The sequence below is a fragment of the Mya arenaria genome, chromosome 3, assembly GCF_026914265.1.
Source record: "Mya arenaria isolate MELC-2E11 chromosome 3, ASM2691426v1".
NCBI classification, from domain to species: domain Eukaryota; kingdom Metazoa; phylum Mollusca; class Bivalvia; order Myida; family Myidae; genus Mya; species Mya arenaria.
In genome coordinates, this window is record NC_069124.1 from 81,498,322 (window position 1) to 81,521,971 (window position 23,650).

General features: G+C 38.6%; 2 protein-coding genes across 4 annotated transcripts; both read left to right on the top strand.

The window, feature by feature from the left end:
* The first annotated feature begins 1,657 nt into the window (after positions 1–1,657).
* On the top strand, positions 1,658–18,113 carry LOC128228955 (neuronal acetylcholine receptor subunit beta-3-like). Of its 3 annotated transcripts, none has more exons than XM_052940540.1 (7): positions 1,658–1,794; positions 12,529–12,654; positions 14,038–14,171; positions 14,620–14,664; positions 15,877–15,986; positions 16,418–16,965; positions 17,230–18,113. In XM_052940540.1, exons 2-7 carry the CDS (start codon positions 12,558–12,560, stop codon positions 18,063–18,065), a joined length of 1,770 nt encoding a protein of 589 aa, XP_052796500.1. In that variant the 5' UTR covers positions 1,658–1,794; positions 12,529–12,557; the 3' UTR covers positions 18,066–18,113. The 3 variants fall into 3 exon arrangements, with proteins under 3 accessions (XP_052796500.1, XP_052796499.1, XP_052796501.1); XM_052940539.1 differs by lacking the exon at positions 1,658–1,794 and adding an exon at positions 9,569–9,703; XM_052940541.1 differs by lacking the exon at positions 1,658–1,794 and adding an exon at positions 10,541–10,607.
* Positions 18,114–19,613: 1,500 nt separating this feature from the next.
* Positions 19,614–23,557, top strand: LOC128225603 (uncharacterized). The gene is made up of 5 exons (XM_052935495.1): positions 19,614–19,648; positions 20,379–20,456; positions 22,130–22,210; positions 22,489–22,601; positions 23,142–23,557. The coding sequence occupies exons 2-5, from the start codon at positions 20,381–20,383 to the stop codon at positions 23,352–23,354; spliced, it is 483 nt and encodes a 160-aa protein (XP_052791455.1). The 5' UTR covers positions 19,614–19,648; positions 20,379–20,380; the 3' UTR covers positions 23,355–23,557.
* The last annotated feature ends 93 nt before the right edge of the window (positions 23,558–23,650 follow it).

Consider the following 23,650-nt stretch of genomic DNA (forward strand, 5'->3'; position numbering starts at 1 on the left):
GATACGCCCCTCGCTATGTTGGCCTCGCTATATTGCCCTCGCTATTCTGCTCTCGCTATCATTCCCTCGCTATACTCCCATCGTTTACTCCCTTCGCTATCCTCCCCACGCAAAACTGCCATAGCTATACTCCCATCGCTATTCTGCCCCCGCTATACTGCCCTCGCTGTACTCCCTCGCTGTACTCCCATTGATATACTCCCCTCGCTATCCTTCCCTCGCAATACTGCCCTCGCTATGCTCTTATCGCTATCCTATCGCTTTACTCCCCTCGCTATCCTCCTCTCCCTATACTCCCATCGCTATCCTCCCCTCGTAATTCTGCCCTCGCTATACTCCCCTCGCTTTTCTGCCCTCGCTTTATTCCCCTCGCTATACTCCCCTCGCTATCCTCCCCTCGATATTCTCCTCTCGCTATCCTCCCCTCGCTATACTGCCCTCGCTATACTCCCTCGCTGAACTGCCCTCGCTATCCTCCCCTCGCTATACTGCCCTCGCTATACTCCCTCGCTGAACTGCCCTCGCTATCCTCCCCTCGCCGTACTGCCCTCGCTACATTTCCCTCGCTAAAATACCCACGCTGTACCCCCTATACTATTGGTCTAGTGAGCAGTCTTCGAATCTGCCATACATATAAAAAACTTTGACGGACAATAGTGAAAATAATCTCTTCAAGGTCGTGTAAAACGTATGACTTTCAAAGATTGCATAAATGCAGTCGAATTGTTGTCTCGAACGTCACTATAGAGAGATAATTGCACTGTCAGATTTTCAACCCTAGAACGTCCGCTGAAAGGTATCACTTGATTGGTCGCTGTCGTGTCGTGTTTACAAATGACAGCATGTGGAATCTAAGCTAACCCATATTAAAATCATTACGACGTTCGTATCCATAAATATCGTTTAGATGTCTGATAGGTTGTACATGATTAACGTTGATGATCTAAATGGTGTAGGAATTATCCTTCAAATGAAGTGAGTTTTGAAACATGAAGCATGAATGTCGTACTGTTTTTCCCTCAAATGTCTAGAACCAGAGGAATATCCTACTATGATTTCAGATATACATGTATATATCTGAAAATGTTGAAGTGCGTGATCCATCACTTTGGTGTGCTGATTATCGGAAAATGATTTACTTTATGAAGAATGTTAACGAACTTCAGTAGTAAACATCTAGTCTCTATTACTTATTATTATTCCAAAACATATCTGAAAAATTATGATGTTTGCGGTATGTTAAATAGAACTAAGAAGCAAGAAATACATTCCATAAAGATAGACGTCATAGATGGAATAATGTTAAAAATGGACAGCAACCAATTTTATAAAAGTCGGATAAATTGTCCACAGGTTATTTTCGGCTAGTGAACACTTTTCAATGATTTGATTGGTTAGAAAAAACATTGGATAAATATTGACCAATCAATAAACATTCCGGATAACTTTGACCAAACCATAAAGAGAACCGGTTTTATACAATTGGCAACAGAAGTTTAATAATTAACAGAATAGATGTACATATTCATGATAAATGAATAACAATACCAATTCGATTTTAGTACTTCTTCATATGTTATTTGCATAAAAAAGAAACGAGGATGTGTTTAATAATACTCATGGCCTAAATGTAAGGGTTTCGTACAAGTGCAAACATTGTATAAATGAATACATTACTTTCATGAATGAAATAAAAGCCGTTCGTGATTTAAGTAAAAATGTAGAAAATGATGAATGAAGATGTGCCAGCAAGAAGAGCTGTGTTCTACCGATGTTCTATGGGAACGCAATAAGGTAATAAGTTTCTTTCTATTTCAGGTTTTGTCAATATAAACTTATCATGTAATTTATATGTTTTGTTTTTTTTTCTACTGGCATTCAATGTTGGTTCAGACTTGGTTTAATGTTAGTTTTGTTTTCAAGATAAATATTTGGTACCTCACCGTTTAAAATATAAACCAATCAAAACATTTTATTCGCACAGCGGTTTATTTACAACATTTGATTGGTCCAAAATCAATATAAAAAAGCAAATCGAAACAAAACCCTGTGGCGGATCAAGCTTTGTGACGATCACCTATGTCTAGAATGTTTATAGGCGGCTGGGCTTTTAAAAAAATCATAACGAAATCTGAACAACTTGGCCATCTCTGCGGAATATAACTCAGGTCTAGTTCCGCGGAAAGAGCCAGGGCATATTAATTATCGTTTATTTTTGTGTGGACACCAGTGGTGTTAGACGTTATGGATTAATATAGTATAGGCATGGACAAAAATATATTTTAATCTTAATAGTAAAAGGAACATTATAGTTTCAGCATGCGTTCCTTGTGTTAAAACCACATTGGTCTATATCGCGGGTCACTGAGTGCTTTTATTTGTAAAAATGTCCAAATAGACATAATTCATAGACGTTAAGTGGCACTTCCTTGGCGGCCTCTAAGTTGAGAGACATTTTCCCATGATAGTATAACATTAACAGTTGCATGCAGCACAGGCATGAGTTAAGATCCAGAACTTCCGTATACCATGTCATCGGAGTACACTATGATACACTGCATATTATATCGATGCCGCTTTCTCCGTTTTATTTACATAACCAATACTTTCTCCATAAATCCTGATCATGATGATGTAACCAATATATAACTCATTTACAATTTTAGCATTTCTTGAATTTCTGAGAAGTGAAAAAAATCAGTTTGACCGTAACTGAAGTAATTTGTTCAAAACAAAGTGCATGTTTCAAACCGGCCTAACACTGAATCAGGCGTTGATGTTTGGGCTACCATGATTAACGTTCATTGTACTTGATTATAACGATTTCAGCATATACTAGACCACTGCTCGTCATACATATCCGAGTAAAACTGATTGAAGTTCACTGTATGGTTTGGGATCCTATTACTTGTATTAGTCAAGGTTTGGAAAACAGACATGTTGTTACGTAACTGAACATGACATTGGATCACTCACATGCATTATATGCTCACATGCATTTTATAAGCCAAAATTGTATGTTCAAATTCACAACCACATATAAATTTTAAATCTCGTCCGACCTTGATCAAGATCGGTGACTGACGACAGTTATTAACAGATCGAATATGGGATAAGTCTTAACATTGTTCTTGTTTGTCTGGGATCTGCCGTTATCTAACGTTCGGTGTCCTTCATTTATGCACAGAGGCTTGATGACAGGAGCTGATGGGAGTCATAATAAATAAGTTCAATTAGCCACACTTATATTAAATGGTTCATATTACAGTATAGGGTACTTATGAATCTTATTTTATGTTTAATGCAATGAATTATATTAATTTATATTTATGTGTAAAATCACTAAAATGTAATTTTGGCTAGTTGAACTGATTTATGATGAATTTTATGAGCTCCTGCCATCAAGCTATTGTGCATTTATGGGGGAATTTTCTTACATTGAATCGTGGTCACCTTTATCACCATACATTTACAAATTTACGAAAAGGGATTGCTTACAACTCCGGTACTGCAATATTTGCCCATCTGTGTAGTAGCTGTTTCCATCTCTCGCTCAGCATCCGAAATTTATAAGAGAAGTAAGGGACATGTATGTGTAAGCGTCTTGAATTGCACCGGCTAGTCCAGACATTGGCTGCAACGTACATGTACTACCATCGTGAACGTCACTGGCATCAGTGTCACTATGATTTACTACGATGATGGCACGCTGAATTGCATTCTAAAAGTTCGAGCAAAATTACTTTTGTAGAAGCTCAAATTCAGCTTATTTATTAAACTTATAACTCTATAGCTTTAAATATCTCAATGCAGATTCCTTGTTTAAAGAAACGTTATCAAGGGCCTTAATATTCAATTGACAAATATCTTTCCCTGCTTACGCACGAGTTTTGAACTGAACATCTGTATACAGAATGAGATTTATTTTGCGGGGAAAATCCTAAATCTATCTTATTTGAAAGGTAAATTACATTAAGTGAGATCGTAAGTTTTGTATTGAAGAATTCTCGAAGCAGTAGTCACTTCAAGCCCTAGTTTTTAACAAACTGCTGCAAATAGAAACACATGAGAAATGTGTTTTATGAAAGATCTGGATAAAACGTTTATTGAAAAGGGTTAGCTCAAGAACTCTTACATAAAAATGCCATGGGCCATATCCAATAACAAACTTAGACTGAACTTAAATGTAAGAGTGCAATCTGAATGTTTTGATTGGACTGTAGAATCAATTGGCAAACAGACTGAATAAAGTCACTAAGTCATGTCTATGGATAGGGATCAGAATTATAATAAATATCTGCTCAGCTTGGTTGACATTGAGATTATTGATATAGCTATTAGATTTTAGTTTATCTATGTCTTTGAAATACAGAGTCCGGCATCGTTGGTTATCCCGTTACACTACTACGCCATGCAGTTTAACGGAATCAAGTGCCGTGGTTGTCGACAATGGGTCAGAATGGAAGGTGTTTTCGATACTTAAGAAGATGTACGCTCAATGTAGGGAGTTCCGACATTAATACTCTAGTGGCTGGATTATGGGTCAAGGTCCAAAAAGGTCCAATTTGCAGACCACGCAAAAACACGCTCAAAATGCATATGTCTATATAATGTTTGTCAAGTTTGGATGATATCTTTCGGGTTTAATAATATGTCATTTGAATAAAACATAGAACATGTTAACCCTGTATGGAATCAAGAAAATTGGTCAAATATTGGAACAAATCTTGTAAACACTTTTGAGGTATCATATACTACACCATGTTCATAAAATTATCCATCATGTTTGTCTTTAGGAGTTCTAGACTAAGTTTAAATAATAGTCAGTTCGAGTAACAAAGTAGTCTATTAGGTAAAAACTTTCTAAACATCTAATAATACCTCTCAAGCCAAATCCGAATGTCATCGGAGAAGATTAAGACTTTGAACATATGCTTTCTTGTGGTTTAAGGAGATGCATATAGGAACAAAAATTATATAACACTGTTGAAAACAAATATCAATTTGATATTCACTTGAACATGAAGCCCGCTCTCACGTCGAAATCAAACATCTATGCGCACATGGGCTGTAACACGATTTCAACCACGTCATAAGGTTCGCAATAATTTTGGCGCGCTTTTCTGAAATCTAAAATCAGAAGTCATTTTATATCCTTTTTATGCATGCATAATAAAAAACGAAATACTATTTGTTTCATTGTACGATCACCGAAATCAAATATTACAACAAGTGCATATACTGGCCTTTCTAAGCTAAAAAGTATCCACTGGTATAATGTCGATATCAAGGATCTTAATTATTACATTGACAAATGTATTTCCCTGCTTAAGTACGCTCCTTGAAAGAAACATACTGTATTAAGAACAAGATTCATTTTCTCTAGGGAAATCTTAATTCTATCTTATTTGAAAGGCCAATTGCAGATCGCAATTTTTGTATTCAAGAAATCCCGGAATATAATTCACTTCAAGCCCTAGTTTTAACAAACTGGTGCAATTACTAGAGAAATGTCTGGGTATATTGTTTTGTGGAAATAACGCGCCATTAAGGAGTTTCGGATTGTATGGCAAACATCTGATATACGCCATGGAGGAGTTTCGCAACTTTCTAGTACCCGCCAAAGAGAGGTCAATAGGACTGTATCGCCACATTCGAGGAGATTTTTGACCTCCATATGATTCTGTTTCAAGATACGCTCCATGTGAGCTAACCAATTACTGTATATGTCAAAATGAATACTCCAGCAACTACGCTATTATATGATTCCTTTAATACACAACATCTAGGTTCAATTATGGGTCATAAAAAACAAGATCAAATTATAGAGGAATGTGAACATAAAAGGAACTTTGAATTATCTTAATCAATAAAAACATGCCTAGGAAAAATATGTACGTAAAGCTTAAATTATATGATTCGGTTTGAAAAACTAGGTAATTTGAGCATAACAAAAACATAAAGTAAGCACAATACATAAAATATATCACCTTCAAAAGAATTTGCTTTGGTAATCTATTAGAAAATGTGAAAGTATAATTGCGTATAAATACCAACAGAGCACCCCGATCTCTTCAAGGTTGTATGTTAAAGAAATGTTTATACCATACGTATATGGATTTTATGTGAATACACAAGTCTATAATTGCACGCACGATAAATCCAGTTCTGATGTCCATTCTGGTAGGCCATGAGAAACTACCACTAGTAGGGGCTCTAACCATACCTCCTGGATGGAAGGCGTTGACCTAGAGATTACTTTCATATTGAATCAACTTCAACTCAACTTAATTCACCAACAAAACAACGTAAAATATGTTTCCAAGAGGTCATGACGGCATGGAAACATCCAAGGGGGTCCCGAGGGCTTGGAAACCTCAGAGGAAACATGCAAAATGGTCATGAGGACATGGGACCATGTAAGAGGGTCCAGAGAGCTTGGATTCATGTAAGACGAGTCTTGAGAGCTTGGGTTTATGAAAGGAGATTCTGAGAGCTTGCATATATGTAAGCGGATCCTGTGGGTTTTGATTTATGTAAGAGGACCCTGAATGCTTGGAAACATGTAAGAGGATCCTGAAGGCTTCGGTTCATGTAAGAGGATCCTGAGGGATTCGGTTCATGTAAGAGGATCCTGAGGGCTTGGATTTATGTAAGAGGATCCTGAGGGCTTGGATTTATGTAAGAGGATCCTGAGGGCTTGGATTCATGTAAGAGGGTCCTGAGGGTTTTGATTCATGTAAGAGGATCCTGAGGGCTTCGGTTCATGTAAGAGGATCCAGAGGGCTTGGATTTATGTAAGAGGATCCTGAGGATTTGATTCATGTAATAGGACCCTGAGGGCTTTGGTTCATGTAAGAGGATCCAGAGGGCTTGGATTTATGTAAAAGGATCCTGAGGGGTTTGATTCATGTAAGAGGACCCTGAGGGTTTCTGTTCATGTAAGAGGATCCTGAGGGCTTGGATTTATGTAAAAGGATCCTGAGGGCTTGGATTTATGTAAGAGGATTATGAGGGCTTGGAAACATGTAAGAGAGTCCAAATTCATGTAAGAGGATTTTGAGGGCTTGGATTTATGTAAGAGGGTCCCGAGGGCTTGGATCTATGTGAGAGGTTCCTGAGGTCTTGGGTTCATGTTAGAGGATCATGAGGGCCTGGATTTATGTGAGAGGATCCTGAGGGCTTGGATTCATGTACGACGATCCTGAGGATTTCGGTTCGTGTAAGAGAATCCCGAGGGCTTGGATTCATGTAAGAGTATCCTGAGGGCTTCGGCTCATGTAAAAGGATCCTGAGGGCTTTGGTTCATGTAAAAGGATCATAAGGGCATGTATTTATGTAAGAGGATCCTGAGGGCTTTGATTCATGTACGATTATCCTGAAGGCTTAGGTTCGTGTAAGAGGATCCTGAGGGTTTGGATTTATGCAAAAGGATCCTGAGGGTTTGGATTCATGTAAGAGTATCCTAAGGGCTGCGGTTCATGTAAAAGGATCCTGAGGGTTTGGATTCATGTAAGAGGATCCTGAGGGCTTGGATTCATGTAAAAGGATCCTTATGGCTTTGATTTATGTATGTCCAGAGGGCTTTGATTCATGTAAGAGGGTCCAGAGGGCTTTGAATCATGTAAGAGGGTCAAGAGGGCTTTGATTCATGTAAGAGGGTCCAGAAGGCTTTGATGCATGTAAGAGGATCCAGAGGGCTTTGTTTCATGTAAGAGGGTCCAGAAGGCTTTGATTTATGTAAGAGGGTCCTGAGGGTTTTGATTCATGTAAAAGGGTTCAGAGGGTTTGGAAACATGTTAGAGGGTCCCGAGGGTTTTGATTCATGTAAGAGGGTCATGAGGGCTTGGAAAAATTTGAGAGGGTCACGTGGGTTGAGAAACATGTAAGAGGGTCCAGAAGTCTGAGAAACATGCAAGAGGGCTTAGAAACATGTAAGAGCGTTCCCAGGTCTTGGAGAAATGGGTCTAGAAGTCTTGAATTCATGTAAGAGGGTCAAGAGGGATGAGAAGCACGAAATACGGTCCAGAGGGCTTGGAAACAAGTAAGAGGGTCATGACGGTTTTGAAACATGTAAGAGTGTTCAAAAGGCTTGGAAACAGAGGGCTCCGAATGTTTCGCAACATGCATGAGGACCCTTATGGGCTTGGAAACATACAAGATGGCCACGAGGCCTTGAAAATATGTAAGAGGGCCCAGAGGACATGGAAACATACAGGACGGTCAAGAGAGCCTGGAAACATGCAAGAAGGTCTCGAGGGCCATGAGGGCTTGGAAACATATAAAAGGGTCCCAAGGGGTTTGAAAGGTGTAAGGGTGTCCAAAATACTTGGAAACATGCCAGAGGCCGAATGCTTTGGAACATGCAAGAGGGTCATTATGGACTTGGAAACGTACAAGATGGTTCAGAGGCCTTGAAATTTTGCAAGAGGGCCCAGAGGACATGGAAACATACATGAAGATCAAGAGAGCCTGGAAACATGCAAGACGGTCTAGAGAGCTGAAAAACATGTAAGAAAACCATGAAGGTTTTGAAACATGCAAGAGGTTCAAAAGGGGTTTGAAACATGTAAGAAGGTCCTGGGGCTTAAAACCCTGCAACATGTTCCTAAGGTATTCGAAACATGGGCATGAGCAAAACAGGAGGGGCCTCAGGGCTTGTAAATATGCATTCGGGTTTTTAATAAAAAAAGTAAAAACTTTTTACGGCTTTTATATATGCGAGAGGGTCAGGAGAGCTTGGAAACATATATGAGGGTCCTGAGGGCTTGGAACGATGCTTGTCAAATCCGATCAGATTAAGACATGCTGCCAACTTGTCATGAAAGTCGGAGGCCTCTAGCTGGTGCTTATACATTTGTATTTAGGTTTGTGTACATCTAATTACTTTTTCTCGTGGCCTTTATATACCCGGAATCATGTGGAGCACTGTCAAAACATTATTTTGGAAACATGTTTGTCGAAGTGTTTAGGGAAACTAATCACCTAATAAAACTCCGGTAATAAAACGAAGTTCTTTAAGCGGCATAGACTGCCCTTTGTTTCATTTAAAATGGTGAAGGACAAGAAAAGTTATATTTGATTTAAAGCTGCACTCTCACAGATTTACCGTTTTTGCATTATTTTTTTTGTCTTGGAAACTAACGGTTTAAGAAAAATGCATAAAACATCAATTTTTGAACTTAAATGCAAAAATCTGCGATCTAATTTTTTGTCAGCAGTCTTATATGACTGGTTTTCATGCACTTCCCAAAAGTCGGCTCGTTCAATGACATTTAAGGTAGGCTATTTACAAAATGTATCACACAACATAGAAACATCTAGGATTAAGAAAATACAAATGTATAACAATTCGAAAAATGTGCACTGAAATTCGTCACTTTTATTATTAGGTTACACTCGATAGACAATCAAGTCAGAGAGAGAACTATCCTGGTGGTTCTGTATAATCAAATATCTCCTCAGAACAGTCTTGGTATAATCAGATTGGGAGGCCGCCTCGAGGAATTCATACGTTTGGTACCAATAAAGCGGCTGTTCTGGATAAGTTTTATTTGCTTTATTGCCACAATTAGGGGGGATATCGGCTTGTTTTCTCGCCATTTGTTTGTTTTCATTGGAATACGTATAAGATCTTATAGCAGACGTATGCAACTGTGTTGGGAAAGTGATCAGGATTTATTTTACTTTTTTACAAGAGTAGGTAAGTCAGAACTAGAATCTAGAAGCCATTGCTTAATTGTACTCTAAATTGGCGAAATGAAGTTAAGACTCTTGAAAAAAATGGATTTGGAAGTGCAATCTTTGTCGCTAATGTAGGTTCATGTTAGACCGAAAATTCCACATGTCGAGACTAAGGGAACCCCAGTTCCAACAATGGCTGCACGGATATACGTACATACACGATCCGAGTCCCTTCGTATCATGAATAGTTTTTATGTGTATGCTTTTTTGTAGCTAAACAACTATTTGCCTGTTAAAAATGGTAAAAGTAACAGTTTGATCGATATAATAGCTTGGTGTAATTCGCTGTTCGCTGTAAACTGGCTTCAGTGTTCTACAGTAGTCCATCCATCAGTAAACGTGATCTTTAGTTGCATGGCCATTGCATTTAATTTAATTTAATCATTGGTATCTTTTGTCCGTAAATTTCTAATGCTCATTTTAATTGTTTAAAAAAGGAAAGGTTAAATTACTACTTTATTACGTCAAGTCGTATTACCGTATACAAAGACAAACGTTTTTTATCACTTTGTAGTTTACGAATTATCAATTTATTAGTACTAAGCAAAGCTAATATGTCGAATGAAGATAAAGACATTATATGGCCGTTCCTGTAGCATTAGCTAATACCAGAAACTCTCAATAATATTACTGATTATTTCTGCTTAAACATTTTTATTTATTAAATCTGATGTTAAATGAATTTCAAAAAGAACCGCAAGGCAACAGTTAAAATAACTTTAGTGGTCAACATTTTCTTTTCTCCAATGAGAAGACATCATTTCTGAAGTTGTCTAAAACTTTCATTTCAGTAAATCAGCACTCAGCCGTTGTTGATTTAAATCAGATGCAGCGATAGATATAAACAGTGGCTGGCATATTTAGTAGGTAGTTTACGCAATAAAATGTAGACAACTTGAAAGTTAAAGGTTGTTACTGTTTTCTTTCACAAAATAAATTGTTATGCGACTGTTTGTATATCCAACCATTTATTTTTGTTGGTACGCACAAACAACCTTTAACCATAAATAAATGATCACAGGTTGTAAGAACATATTTCAAAGATGAAGATGTAATGTTATGTGATGAAATCAATTTGTGTTCTGCTTTGTTCTATAACTTCCCAGTACAGCTTTTAACGTTTATTGTAGAGGCTTTTGTGCAGTGATTTATTGTCAAATTATTCGAAGAAGACTTGATTTATTCAAATATTTCAGCAAGTACACTGGTGCCGAAAAGCGTGTGTATTTAAGCAAAAACATAGCAGACGGAATATATCCCGCGGGAAATCAGATTGTTTTCCGACAAGCATAATATCGACATGTTAAATTGTGCTTTATAATGGAGGTTGGTGACATGCTGCCTCAAAACTGACTGGCTGTCTCCTGCCTGTTATGACAACAGCAACAAATAATGATCAACAATCGTGCACACAAGTTTAGTTATATTATAACCATTTTGTAGCAGTTGAAAATTCAGTTTTCGATATATAGTTTTATATGTAGTATTACATTAACATCATAGCACGTTCATTACAATGCTATAAGAAAACATGTATTACCGTCCCAGGCGCGTATCTAGGGCAAATTTGGGATTGTACAGATCGATGCCTTGGGGATAGATGTGGGACGGGGTATTTCAAATTCGGGTTTTTTGGTATGACAAAAACTTCGACCTGTCAAAATTTCATTACGCAACTGCGTATTTGCGTACAGACAGCTACGCGCCTGTATTACACCAACATCCCAACACGTGCATTACCATGATCTTGTAAGACATGTATTACACTAACATCCTAACACGTTCATTACCATGGTCTTGTAAAACATGTATTACACTAACATACCAACACGTTCATTACGATGATCTTGTAAAAAATGTATTACACTAACATCATAACACGTTCATTACGATGATCTTGTAAAACATGTATTACACTAACATACCAACACGTTCATTACGATGATCTTGTAAAACATGTATTACACTTACATACCAACACGTTCATTACGATGATCTTGTAAAACATGTATTACACTAACATACCCACACGTTCATTACGATGATCTTATAAAACATTTAGTACACTTACATCATAACACGTTCATTACGATGATCTTGTAAAACATGTATTACACTAACATCATAACACGTTCATTACGATGGTCTTGTAAAACATGTATTACACTAACATCATAACACGTTCATTACGATGATCTTGTAAAACATGTATTACACTAACATACCCACACGTTCATTACGATGATCTTGTAAAACATGTATTACACTAACATACCCACACGTTCATTACGATGATCTTGTAAAACATGTATTACACTAACATACCAACACGTTCATTGCCATGATCTTGTAAAACATGTATTACACTAACATACCCACACGTTCATTACGATGATCTTGTAAAACATGTACTATTAGAACATCCTAACACGTTCATTACCATGATCTTGTAAAACATGTATTACACTAACATACCCACACGTTCATTACGATGATCTTGTAAAACATGTATTACACTAACATCATAACACGTTCATTACGATGATCTTGTAAAACATGTATTACACTAACCTCATAACATGTTCATTACGATGATCTTGTAAAACATGTTTCAGTGCATACAAATTATAACTGCAAAACATATATAAATTAGTATAATGCAGTGAGAATTTACTAGCAAGTGTAGACGCTTGCAGAGAAGAGAGCTTTTACAGTATTATATTTACAAAGCTTGACACAAAAAATAAAACAATTTATTCCAATAACACTTAGTTATCGTTTCAGACAGTGACGGTGGTGATAGTAGTTGTTCGATGGACCTCCGGGCTGTGGCCTTGGCCCCGGGCTGCCTTGTAACGCTCACCTCCCTGTGTCTCGCCCTGGCTTCTCACAAGGAACATATCGCGCCAGGTAAATTGGCGAACTGTTCCACCAGGAGAAAATCCATCCACTTACATTAATTGATGCGATCTGACTGCTGATAATATAAATCAACGAGAATTAGGAAATGCACGTATCAATGATAATGTAAAGATGAATACCTACATAATTATTTTCTCTAAATTAAACTAAGGAACAGTGAAAAACCTTTATCTGTTAAATATAATCTAGACATTTATTGCTGTTATGTTAGATACATTATTCACCAGCGGTTAATTTCTTAAAAACTTCATCCTGTTTAAGTATGGTCATTGGAGCACCATTTTTTTTGACGATTCGTGACAAATATTTCCCGTTTGCTTCCATAGCAGTCACGGTTTTGTTCCGACTTTCGAATGCATTCATCTTGTTCGTTTTAAACGGTCGATTGTTTAAAATACTGGAATAAATAATCAAACATTTTTTTATAATGTTCCATAAAGATTCGTTCTAGGATAAAGTCGAACTTGTAAACAGGTATCTACGCATTTGTATCTTTATACCTTCATGCCGTTCTCAGTTTTCCTTCCTGAAATGTTTTTTTTATCAAACTACACAATATAAGTAATTGCATGTCCGAAGGCCATAATTCGTGCGATGCGGCTCATGTATGATCATCAAGTTAAGAGATAGACGGGATAACAAGTAGGCACATTCATAGAATTGTAGAATCGACCACACTATAAAATGTAGCCAGCGATAAGAAATTGTATTTGTTCTTGCCATACTCATCTATTTCTTAATTGTTTAAAAGCATAAACGAACTATTTAATCTTCAAAACTCCTCCTCTGACAAATCGAATTTCAGGTTTTGTTTTAAAAACATCGAATTGTGAATTAAGGCGTTGAGGGAATTTTACGAACGAACATATATGCGTCATCAGAAATAAATCATTTTGCATTAAAACGGAAAAATAATTGTATATTTATGTCAAGGTTCCAGTCTATCTAATCAACAATGTCCTTTGGCTTCTTTATGACATCTTTGACAACTAATCTATTGAAAAAGTGACCGGAATTCTAATATATTTCTTAAAATATGAGCATTAGCCATAAAACACATTATGATGTTGATTGGATAATGGCAAATATTCCTTAAACTATTTTCAATATTGCAACACCTTTCTGTTTGAATACAAAATGTATTTTGAACTAAATTATGTATATAACACCCGTTATACATGTAAGAAGGCACACATGCTTGAACCATGTAGACAGTCTTTCAAAACCATATTTGCAATTGTGTTACTTATTGTACATTTTGTGATTCAAACTCACTTTTGCATAGACATGTCATGCATAAAACATTGACATTTATTGTTCTCTGTCGTGTGTGCAAAACTTATCCACAGGAAACAATTCCTGACGTTTCAGAGTTGGCTGGATGGGAGCGGCGACTGTACGCGAATCTCACTTCCAATTACAACGCTTTCTCGCGGCCCGTCATGAGCGCCTCCCAGCGCGTGCACCTCAACTTCAGCCTCAGTCTCAACCAAGTCATTGATCTTGTACGTTAACGGCCATCTTGTTTATGCATATATGATATTAATATTTAATAATGTAGTTGAATTTCGGGAGTGTCTAACAAGATAGTCATGTCATTTGGTGGTCAATTACACGCGTTTTCATTAATTATGTTATAATGTTGCATACATGCATGTATACTATATACATGTACTTCAAATGCTTATAAATATGTTTGTTTTTTAATATAATTTAAAACCATTCTGTCAATTTGGAGCTTGTTCCGCGGAACAAAGCTCCATAGTATGTGTTAGCATTAAACCGCTTGTGTTACGTAATGGCATCAGCCACTTCCTAATGAAACATTTTGCAAGTGGAGTGCGGGTCTGCAAATCATTCTAATTAAGAAGGGAAAGTTAGCGTGTAACATTAATTCTCGCGTCTGAGACGTCTGGCAGGTGTTCTTTGATGTATGTGTTGTTTTAATTGCAGGACGAGAAGCACCAGATCCTCACCACGTATGTCTGGATTAACGAGGTAGGTACACACGTGGTCCTCGTGTACAGGTGCTCTCCAACATGAAGGCTTTCAACCTGTTTTGCTGGCGGATGATACATTTATGCAATCGGAAATACCCACACCATGGCAAAGTCTCAATCGTCTCCATACAAATTATTAACATAAATCATAAATATAAATATTTAAGTTTATTGCTTAAAAATTGGTCATTGCTTCACATAGAGAAACTTTCCTAAATCCTCCCGTCCATTACGCTAAGCTCAAGGGTGTCTTATATTTTGTGTTTGTCCTCTATCACTTTGTTGCGTTTATATGACGAGATTTTCCCTCGAGGCAAATTTACACCAAGTCTTAAGATGGGGAAGATTAACCCCGAGGGTATTCCATGCCATATAAACACACTAATTAGGGTGTATAAACACTGGGGATATTTGGATTTCTTTTCGTTTTGGATATTAAAATTTTGACACGGTTTTACAGTAAATAATTGGCAAATAAAAGGAACTAAATTGTTAAAGATATACTTTTATTTATGTTGTCAAAGTTTATTTAAATTATCAGCAGACTGTTTCATCAGGGGACTGAAATGTTTGCAATGCCAGGTTAATGTCTGGTTGAAGTTGTTTGTTTCCAAGTTTGGCCAATTTGTCTGTCGTTGAGACTCATTTGCTTTCAATAGGAGCGCTTAATTTTCAGAACCTATCGCCCTCTTAATTCAGCTGGAATAATTAACGTTAAACATATGTTTGATTATTTGTCTAATATGAAACAAATATGAATACGTTAAGTGTGTTTTCTTACAGTATGACTTTTTTCTTTCTTTTATTTGGAAAACACAGATCTTTATTATTTTCCTGGAAATACTACAACATGATATCGCTAAGTGAATAAGACTGATAAAACTAGATATTGATATTATATGTTAGTATATTATCTTCATCATAATGTCTAACGTACTTTTCAAACTACTGGCATAAATTAAAAAATAATTCTCATTTGTTGCCATATAAACGCGTTGACAATATACCCAAGTGAAAAATGTTCCAACATATGTATATGTGTCCCCACGGCCACCCACGGGGAGGGGGATTTCCCTAAAGGTCAAATGTTCAATATATTCAATTAATTTAATTATGTCCATGGATTTAAGAATGCCCGCCTCACGAGAATATCGACCGCCCTTTAAAGACTTCAATAACTACTGATAATTAGCCCTGTATATATTGACAGCGGTGGGATGACGCGAACTTGCGGTGGCGACCGGAGGACTTCGACGGGATTGAGCGACTCATGTTCCCCGCCGCCCTGATTTGGCTCCCGGACATCTTCATCTTCAACATGTAAGTACAATACTCCCGAAATATAGTTTGCATTACCGTGCTTTTTAACTCAACGCCCTTAACAAGGTTGCATTTTTTAAAAAGATTATAAGTATCTTCCATGGCAGAGAGTGTAAGATAGGTTCATTCCGACCCGAGCGTAGGGTGTTTTGCGGAAACGAGGTTTACCGAGTTTCCGCAAAACACCCTGCGCGAGGGTCGGGATGTAACTATCTTACACGAGCGGCTATGGTAGATGATTTTTCTCCCACCTCAGTTAAACAAAATTAATTTAAGATGTATTTTTGCTGGAACTCGTTTGTGCTTAGTGAAAATAATTGCGTATGGATATGCGATAGCACGTGGTTGTCATGGATACGCGCGCAGTGATCTAGTTAATGTTAATAGTCAAACAACTCTCTTAAGCTAGCCAATGCTCTATTCATTTGCAGTGCAGGATTCGCAAATGAAGGGTTTGTGAACGTGTCCGGAAGCCGAGTGCTCGTGCTGTCTACAGGGAAGGTCACGTGGTCGATACCGCTCCGCATCCGGAGCGCGTGCCCCGTGGACGCCACGTACTTCCCTTACGACAGACAGTCATGTGACATACATTTCGGCTCGTGGATATATGATTTCTCACAGATAGACATTTCCCTGGAATCCAATATTGCGGACGTAACAAACTATGTCGTAAACAATGAATTTGATCTCTATCACGCTTATTTGCGGCGGACGATCGAAGGTCCCAGTTGTTGCCCAGGCAATGAAAGCCATCCCATGGTTCACTTGAGCATCCAGCTGAAGCGGAAAACCAATTACTATGACTACATTGTCATCGCCCCGACGCTTAATCTGTGTGTGTTGACGCTTGCAACGTTCTTACTTCCGTGTGAGTGCGGCTGGAAGATCGCGATCGGGCTCACGGTCTTCCTGACCCTATACGTATTGCAGCTGCTAATCGCGGAAAACGTCCCAGACACAAACTCTACACCTTTGATAAGTATGCAGGAGTTGCTTTGCTGAGGTCATTACAGAAAAAGATACATTCACTTTTAATCCTATATTTTACATACTACGTTACTGTAGGTACATATAATATCTATACCTTTATGCATGTTTCCCTTTATGAACGATTAATAATAATTATTATTTTATAATGATAATAATAATAATAATAATAATAATAATAATAATAATAATAATAATAATAAATATCCTTAAGGTCCCCTTCTCCTTCGTTTTGAATAGTTTTATTCTGTTTCAGGTGTATTTATTCTACTTGTCATGTCGTTAAACAGCATATCCCTCATAACGGCGACCATCATCATGAACATTAAGCGCCGATCTTTAGCGGATCCGCCGCCTCCCGTGCCGCGTATTCTCATGCACGTGTGCGAGAAGTACCTGGCTCGTGTCGTCTGCGCACGCATGACCAACTGGAAACGGATTGCTTCTACGCCTAACGAAGTAGTAGAGCAGATCATGATATTCCCGCCGGCGGACGACGTGTCGGATTCAGGGGAAACGTGTGGCCAGTACGTGCAGCGACAGGAAATGATGTCAGACGTCTCAAACGAATCCGCAGATCTTCAAAACTCCCAGGATATTGAAATACAACCGCCCCCCTCACTCGACAGAACAGAAACTGCAGAGTCATCGTTTTCAACATCAAGTGCCAATGACAACTCTCTGAATGATGTCGCTTGCACGGATTGCCTGTTAAAACCAGGGCCTTGTGATACTGCGAGTCACGAAAACTACTCATTCCAGGGTGATGAATCGGACACGTGCACTGTGACCTCGTCGCGTGACGAAAGACGCGGGCTTGCGGAGACGTCATTATATACTCGGCCACGACGATTTTCAAAACACAGACCTTCATACAAAAAAGCAATAAAATCCGGTCACACTGTGACGTCTAAACGCCATTCAACTAAGCCTAAAATCAGATACAATGAATCCCAACTGTCGAATATTAGCCGGAAGTATCAGTGGTACTTCGTTGCCGATGTTATAGACACTACGGCATTTCTAATATACGTAATCGTCATGTTCCTCAGTATTGTGACAGTTCTAGTCATTATTCCACTTTTTGCTTGATTACCTTGTTTTAATAATGATACTTTTAGCAGGGATCTTGAAAACTGATTATGCCAATGCAACATATAATAATAAATATAATAATATGCGCCTATATGTGAAAAAACAACAACGTAACTATACAAGATAATGATCAAAAGAAAGATGGTCACAAAACATCAAGCAATAAGAAAGTCGTAATAATTATCTCCCGGAATGGTGAGCACACAGTCACCGCGTCCGTCTGTCCGTCACAACCTTTTCCGGAGAATACCCGCCCCCCCCCCCCTAACCTTTCTCTTCAACAATATGCAAGTAAGCATCTTGTCTGGACCATAACTCGAAATGTACTGAAGGGATTAAAATGAAACGGGACAGTAAGATTGCGACGGAAGTGTGCTGCTCAAGAGCTTTAATAAATAATGATCTCAAAATATGACAGGAAATGATCGAATCATCCGATTAGAACGTTATTGAATTGTTTAGGCTTTGTAATACAAGATGAGAGTTAAATTATTATCTTCGAGTTGCTGTTTAATACTTGTTTAATAAAATCAAAATAAGTATGTAAGTCAAAATTCGTTGGCTCGATATTGCTTGGCTCGATATCCTCGTTGGCTCCAACTGGATTTAAAGGACTGCCCTTTTCAATATTTCTTCATAATATGTTCATATAAAATTCGATCGGATGTCTCGATTTGTCGAGGGTCAATTTTTCTCCACGCTCGACGTCATTGTCACGGCCCCTAGTAAGAATTTCGCACTTTTTTGTTTTGATTGCATGGCTCGATGTCATTTTCGCGGTGCCCGGTAGGAATATCACTCCTTTGATTTGATTGCTCGGCTCGATTTCGCACAAGGCGCTAATCGTCTAGCTTTGCTTGATTGGTATCATAATTATTATTAAATAAAGCTCAATGCATTTTGAGATTCACATTCACATAAAATCGGCAACCCCAAAGATTACTGAACTGGGGGGGGGGGGGGGGGGCAAAAAGAGCTTACATTACTGTAAAAATGTAATCTCGTAATCAGACGACTTCGGCAATCTGTAACTTGGTTGAAACATAAAGACCAAGTAAGAGCCAGATTCCTAACCGTCCGAGCGCAAGCAAGCGAAGTGGTCGGAATCATGTAAATATGCTATGTTAATTATTAGTCGGTTGGCTATGTTTAAAATTGTCCAGGACGTAGCTTTAACTTAGAGACCGCTTCATAAATGGCAAAAGAATGCTTTTAGTATTTTCCAAGTTGCACGATAAAATGGTAAGTACACTGTGTTTAAAAAGTATACTTTAATTGATAACGGCCCTGAATAATCTTTTTTGACAATATTGATTTTTTTTTTTAAATACCGACTACCCCCCCCCCCCCCCCCCCTCCCCCCTGTTAAGTTAAAGTGAAATATGCTTGATTATTGTTTTTGGTTTATTATGGGTTAATGTTTATGTTATATTTTATTGCGTCAAAAAATCAGATATTATAACATGGTATTGTCAAAGTAACGAATGTGTAATTTTGCGAACAGTACGATACGGCAACGGGAACTATGTCAAATAAATACTCTTCTCCAGTGGAGGTATTGTCGGAAAAAAACAAAGAAGGTAAACATAACGCTATATTTAACGTCTCAAAGAATAATACACATTCAGTTTACATTCCTGCTTGGCTCGATATTCCCAAGGCTCGAAGTATTTTGAGCACCACCACCACCACCACCACCACCACCACCACTACCACTACCACTACTACTACTACTACTACTACTACTACTACTACTACTACTACCTACTACTACTACTACTACTTCTACTACTACTGCTACTACTACTTCTACTACTACTGCTACTACTACTACTACTACTACTACTACTACTACTGCTGCTGCTGCTGCTGCCACTACTAATACAACTGCTACAAATAATACTGCTACTGATGCTACTGCTACTGCTGCTGTTACTGTTACTGCTACTACTACTACTGCAAAGAAAAAAATAGAAACCAACCTTCAATGATTCAATTTTGACCGGAAATTTGAGCATTTTATAATCTTAATATTCAACCGAGAGTATTTGAACTTTTCAATATTCATGACAAGCTGCAGTGATAATGATACCACGCGTTAATCACCTATCATCCGTCCGTATGTGTGCAGTTCGATCAGCTCTGAATGGACGTTCAGGGCCACGGTTATCTCGCGACTTGTATATAACTTACAAATGGGACAAGGTGAAGGAAATGATTGTGTTTATGATCCTGTGTATGTAACAAAGCACCCATATGAACAAATAAGTGTGGTTGTAACAGCTTACAAGAGGTGACCGTTTCTTGTAGCCATGGAGAAGACGGGCGGCACGCGGAGGGTCGTTGTTGCTATAGACGACAGCGTTTACTCGAATCTCACAATGAACTGTAAGTTTATTTTAACATTTAATAAGGAAATCAAAGATGTTTTATATGTGACATACATGTACATAGAGATAGAGAACTGTTGCTCAAAATATCTGAAAAACAATTTGATTGTCTTCCTTGGACACTTTCATACGAAATAGGTGTTATGCCCGCATGTTATGTAATACACGACGAAATAGGAAATCATTTAAATTCAGTCTTGATGATATGGTTGCTAATTTCTGCCATTTCAAGTTTTCACGGCGCGAAGTGGCGAAACTTCGTCAAGTAACGAGGCAAAATTGCGCCTAGTGGTAGGCAAAAATGCGCCTAGTGCTTGGGTAAAAATGCGCCAAGTGCTGGGGCAAAAAGCACCTCGTGGTGGGGCAAAATACGCCTACTGTTGGGTTTAAAATGAGACTAGTCGCGGGACAAAACTAAAAATGCGCCTAGTGGTGGGTAAAATGGGCCTAGGGGTGGGTAAAAATGCGCCAAGTGCTTGGGCAAAAGTGCACCTTAGTGGTGGGGCAAAAATGCGCCTAGTGGTGGGGCAAAAATGCGCCCTAGTATTGAGCAAAAATGTGCCTAGGTAAACATGCGCCTAGTGGTGGGTAAAAATGCGCCAGTTGGTGGGGCAAAATGCACCAAGGGGGGGGGGGGGGGCAAAATTGCGCCTAGTGTTGGACAAAAATGCGCCAAGAGGCGGGGCAAAAATGCCCGTATTGGTGGGTTAAAATGAGGTTAGTAGGTTAGTAGTGGGTAAAAATGCGCCAAGCGGTGGGGCAAAAATGCCCCCAATGGTGGGTTAAAATGAGGTGGTGGGTAAAAATGCGTCTAGTGGTGGGTAAAAATGCGCCTTGTGGAGGGTAAAACTGCGCCAAGTGGTGGGTAAAAATTGGCCTAGTGGTGGGGTAAAAATGCGTCTAGTGGTGGGTAAAAATGCGCCTAGTGGTGTGGCAAAATGCGCCAAGAGGTGGGGCAAAAATCCGCATAGTGTTGGGTAAAAATGCGCCTAGTGGTGTGGCAAAATGCGCCAAGAGGTGGGGCAAATAGTGTTGGACAAAAATGCGCCATGAGGTGGGGCAAAAATGCGCCAAATGATGAAGCGAAAAGGCGCCTAGTGGTGGGTAAAAATGCGCCTATTGGTGGGGCAAAAATACGCCTAGTGTTTGGCCTATTGGTGCACTAAAATCCGCCCAGTAATGGGGCTAACGGATAGTCTGACTTTTTAAAATTGCGCCCGGTGGAGGTTCGAAAATGCGCCCGCTGACGGTTTGAAAATGCGAAATAATAATGCGGCACATGTTCGCCTCGCCACTTGGTGTATTTTTCGAATGTTTGCCTAACCATGTGGCTTGTTTTCGAATGTTTGCCTAACCATGTGGCGTGTTTTCGAATGTTTGCCTAACCATGTGGCTTGTTTTCGAATGTTTGCCAATCCATGTGGCGTGTTTTCGAATGTTTGCCAAACCATGTGGCGTGTTATCGAATGTTGCAAAACGATTAGACATGTTTTCGATTGTTTGCCTAACCATGTTGCGTGTTACCAAGTTTTGCAAAATACAGAAATATGCTACCATAAGCTGCTCAACAAAAATAACTAGATACTAACTTGATAATGGTACTAGTGATTATCAGCAGACATCACTCGCATGCTTTTAAAGTAATGGTAACGAATGTTGCGTTTGCTGCAGGGTACGCGAAAAACGTGTGGCGGCCGGGGGACGAGGTGCTGCTGGCTTGGAACGTAGAGCCCCACCCGGCAACTTTCGGCAGTATGTACCGTTATATTACCCAATCGTAACACTCAACCATCTGTGCACGGCCGAAGCGGACATGTTTGACCTCTGCTTTTCCATTTTCCTATGCTAGGTCTAATTCTCCAATCACGCTTTAATTCTCGAGTCAAATTATAGTGCATATTCAAGTAATGGTGAAAAATGTCAATGATGCCAGAATGATTTTCTTTAGCAATAAAACTATTTTATTGAAATTCAGGCAGCGAATACCAACAATTTATATGCTAAGCAATCAATTGTATTATGTTTTGAAGCTGTGAACTTGATGACTGGCGACCCTGACGTGATCTCCAAGATACTTTCAGAGCAGAGCGTCCATATTGAGCAGACGATTGAAAAGTTCCAGCAGAAACTAATCGACGCTAAGGTTTGAATCATCAGCTCATTCTTAACGTTAACTTGGTAATAGTAGAAGGAGCAAGTTTATTCGAGGAAATATAACACACAATATATATTTGAAATAGGCCAACATGAACCGTGCTCAAATTCATAGGATAAAATGGCTTACGTATACAAATAGCGAACATGTAAACTATAAACACGTATATTTGAATTAAAGTAATAGTATCTATAGGGTTTAATATACATATCATAACTATTAAATGAATTGAACTATAAACAAGCATATTTGTATCATAGTATTAACAACAGTTTCGGTAGTATTTTATAAACATATAAATGACACCTGACTTGTGCACTATATCCATGTACTGAATAACTAAACGAAGTTGATATTATAAACTTGCAAAATAGCTACAATAATGTATACTAAAGTAAAGATATTTGAAATATTGCGCTTTAACTATTGCGTCAACATAATACAATTACATAGAAACAAAAACTTCACAAATACGTACAAATGTAAATGTGTGACCAGAGCTGATTTCCAACATTATCCAAACTTCAGGTGGAAGGACGTGTCATTCAGCTGCACGAAGCCAAGGCGGGCCCGGCCATCGTGCACGCGGCCGAAAGCGAGAACGCGGGAATGATTGTGTGCGGAAGTCGTGGCCTGAGCACGCTGCGGCGCACGTTCATGGGCAGCGTGAGCGACTACATCCTCCACCATGCACACGTGCCCGTCCTCGTCTGTAAGTTCGATCCCCTGCAGACGCACTGATGCTGTGCGGGTTGGCTTATAGTGACGGAATACGTCTCGTGTTATCCGATCTGTAAATTACAGACGACAGTGTAGACCTGTCCCTGACATTGTGCATGTTTAATTATTTTTTATCATGCATAATTCGTTAAAATCATTTTTTGCGAATGTCATTGTTTTTACACGTGTATAGATGAGATACAAATACAGTTGATTGATTTATATGCTAACAGTTAGTTCGGTTTACGTATCATTTGGTGTATTAGTGGGTCGGTCGGTAGACCAAGTATTGTCCGCATAAGAACTTAAGAACTGTT